General features: G+C 43.7%; 1 protein-coding gene across 1 annotated transcript in view; it reads right to left on the reverse strand.

Moving 5' to 3' along the window:
- Nucleotides 1-2,442: 2,442 nt before the first annotated feature.
- Nucleotides 2,443-3,176, reverse strand: part of CDKN2AIP (CDKN2A interacting protein) — a 5,607-nt gene continuing 4,873 nt past the window's right edge. The window contains exon 4 of the mRNA XM_009891793.1: nucleotides 2,443-3,173. Within this exon, the coding sequence (XP_009890095.1) occupies nucleotides 2,676-3,173 (498 nt within the window). The 3' untranslated portion in view covers nucleotides 2,443-2,675. The remainder of the gene's footprint in view (nucleotides 3,174-3,176) is intronic.

Here is a 3,176-nt window from a genome sequence, read left to right on the forward strand (position 1 = left end):
CCGCCTTGCGGCCGGCGCCCCGCCTCACTTCATTCCGCTGCGGGCTGGAAAAACGGAGCTTTTCACGGATATCCACCCAAATTGGGGCGCGCCAGCGGCAACCCAGGGGGCAGCGGCCCGTGAGGAATGAGCTATAGCTACCTGAGCTCTTCCAGCAGCCCTCGGAGGAAACAGGAGCCATCTTTAACGACTGCAATACCCTGTGCTCCCGCAGAAAAGAGTCAGTTTTAATTTGGGCGGGTTCAGTCCATTTTCCCCCTCCGAAACAAATCTGCACACCTCCAGCGCCAGCGCAGTCACTCTAGCCGGCCCTCATCAGCAAGGTCAGACCATTAACAACCAGCATCCCAATCGTTAGTGACCAGGACAGTGCCTGGAAGGGAGACCCAGCGGTTTTACAGCTGGCAGGACTGCACACACACACTGCATGCCACAGCCACTTCTCTGAAATTCTTTCTTTCTTCCTTTAGGCATAATGAAACATTAATAAATTCTCAAAAACTTCACGCTTATTTACTCGTATGTCAGAATCTGCTTGTCGAGCTGCTTTCCACTCAGAACATGAAATAACACACTTTAGCTTTCAGTTTCTATTAAGAGTAGCTACAGACTCATCCTTTAATGAATCACAACCAAACATCAAAGAGGAATAACATTCAAAAATTTTTAAAAAAGTAAGCTTAAGTCAGGACTTTTTTTAAAAAAAAAGGCATCTAGCCCCTCAGCCTTTTACCGCCTTGACCCTAACACCCCCAGGAGGTCAGTAAATACCGAGAGCTCCGCTGTACAGCCAGGAAACAGGTTTAGCACATCGCAACATCTGGAGACGCCCTCGGAAAGCCATACTTCAGGGGGCACGGGCTGTACCCCCTGCCCTGCAAAAATCGGCCATTCCAGGTGTCCACCCGCGGAGGGCGAGGGTTTGGAAACAGATCTCATTCATCCCGGCATGAACACCACGGCTCCCACCGGCAACAGGAACCGCTTCGTGCTAGCGGCACGCTGTGTGAGACGCCGCTTACCGCGCTGCCTTCCCGAGGCCGGGCAGTGCTCCAGAGACACCGAGGGGAAACTCCTGAGAAACCCAAGCAGAGCGAAGGGCGACCGAGGGCGCAGAAGCACAGGGGTCAGACGGAGGAAGATCTCAACCGGCCATCGGGAAGCGCGAGCGCCTTGCCAGCTTCAGGTGCTATGGACCAGACAGCTGCTGCTGTTCCAAATCACGGAGGGGACAGCGTGACAACGCCGTTGTGGTTTAGTCCCAGAATCACAAAAGAACTGGAAGTCTTTAAGTGGACATATAAACTACCAAGATCCCAGGAATTTCTATTCACGCCTGTAGGACTCGATCAATAGATCCATCAGTCACATATAAGGTCTCCATTAAATGATGCTAACTACTGTAATCAGACAAGATTAATTCAAAACAGCACTGAAGACATTATGTTTTTACAATTACATGTCATTAACCAATATATCAAAACATGCAGTTTGTGCAGGTATTTCAGTAACATTAAAAAAAAAAAAATAATCTCCCGCTTTCTTTGCTTGAAACCATTCTGTACATGGCGTAAAAACATAGCAAAGAAGGGCTCCGTTAGCGTGAGCGCTTTACAATACACTCGCTGTCTCCAGGAGACAGCAGCATCTTTGCTTTGCTGATCTTGGTAAGTATTACCAAAGTAGAAACAGGTATTCTATAGGTTCACTCTATCAGTTTTACAGTATTTCAGCTACGCATCTGAAGAAAACAACTCATCCTTGTGGGATTACACCTGGAAGCCACTCAAAAGTAAAGCTTTTCTTAAGGTGTTGCAAAGTTATTGAAATGGCTGGAATATTTAATAGCCAAAACCAGAGTACTATAAAAGCATATCCCAGAGGTTTCATAGTTTTAGTAGCGGTCAAAATATGCTTAGTATAGAAATCCGTGTTTATTTGAAAAAAGTGTAAATGATATTTCACAATATAAATTTAATCTGCTTACAGTTTTAGTGGCTGAAGCAGCTGTGGCTGGACTGCTAATTGGCAATTTGCCAGCATGATGTTCAACGGGATCTAACCTGCCAGTATACTGCTAAATGGGATCTAACCTGCTACTATAATGTTAAATGGGATCAGGCTGTCATTTCTATTGCGAGTGTTACGAAAACATCCCATAAAAATAGCCAACCACGTATTTTCTCTTTTAGTGTGAGCAATGGTGAACATTATGAGCAACACGCCTGAAACAGATGATTCGACTTTTGGATTGAAATTTTTAAACAACTTTCAATCATTCAAGTATTATGGTCCCTATATACATACTTCTATGTGGCTAAAAAAGACACGGTAGACAATTGAGCACACTGCCACCAAATCGTAAGAATTACAAAATTGTCAGGTTTTAAACAGCAAATTGTACCTTAGTCGTTTAATTAAAAATAGAAGAATTAGGTAGACTATTTTGCAAATAAAACAGCACACTAGTGTGCTATATATTAAGGCATACCTTTAAATGCGCACTTGTCATCTAACAAGTTTTATACAATTGCTACCAAGTGAAAGGACTATCATTGTCTTGCAAAACTGAGAAAGAAATACAAAATATCTGGAAGCCTACATTTTTAAAGTACAAAATTAACCTTCAGTCCTTGTCTTGAAATACTATACACGGTACAAACAGCGATTCCCCCCTACAAGATCTCTCGAGGATTTCTTAAAGCTGGAGGTAAATTCGAAGGTTTTGATTCTTCATCCAGAAGTACCAAATCTTCGATTTCTCTACCTTTGTATTTTCTTTTGCAGATCTTCACAATAACTCTCTTCTTGAGGAATAATTTCAAAGCTTCTCTGGAAGCAACCGCTTTGGCATTTTCCATACTTTTACCACAGCCAGTACCCAAGTAGACAGACTTGCACCGCAGTTCACAAACTATATTTTCTAGAGAGCTCTTATTTTGAGGCAAGTCTGCAAGTTCCTTCAAGGGTACGAAAGCAACATCTAACGTAGCTTTCACAGACTGAATAGACGAGTTTAGAAGTTCTGCGTGATTTACGTTAGGACTGAAGCCTCCAACAGCAACCAGTTTCCAGGCTACAGCTTTGTACAGTCTGTTGAAAAAAGGTTGTCTTTCCTTTGCATCTTCACTGGTTAACGGCTTGGACAAAGCCTTAGCAGGGCTTTCACCTGTCTG

This window comes from Charadrius vociferus, unplaced genomic scaffold (genome assembly GCF_000708025.1).
Source record: "Charadrius vociferus isolate BGI_N301 unplaced genomic scaffold, ASM70802v2 scaffold478, whole genome shotgun sequence".
Taxonomy (NCBI): Eukaryota; Metazoa; Chordata; class Aves; order Charadriiformes; family Charadriidae; genus Charadrius; species Charadrius vociferus.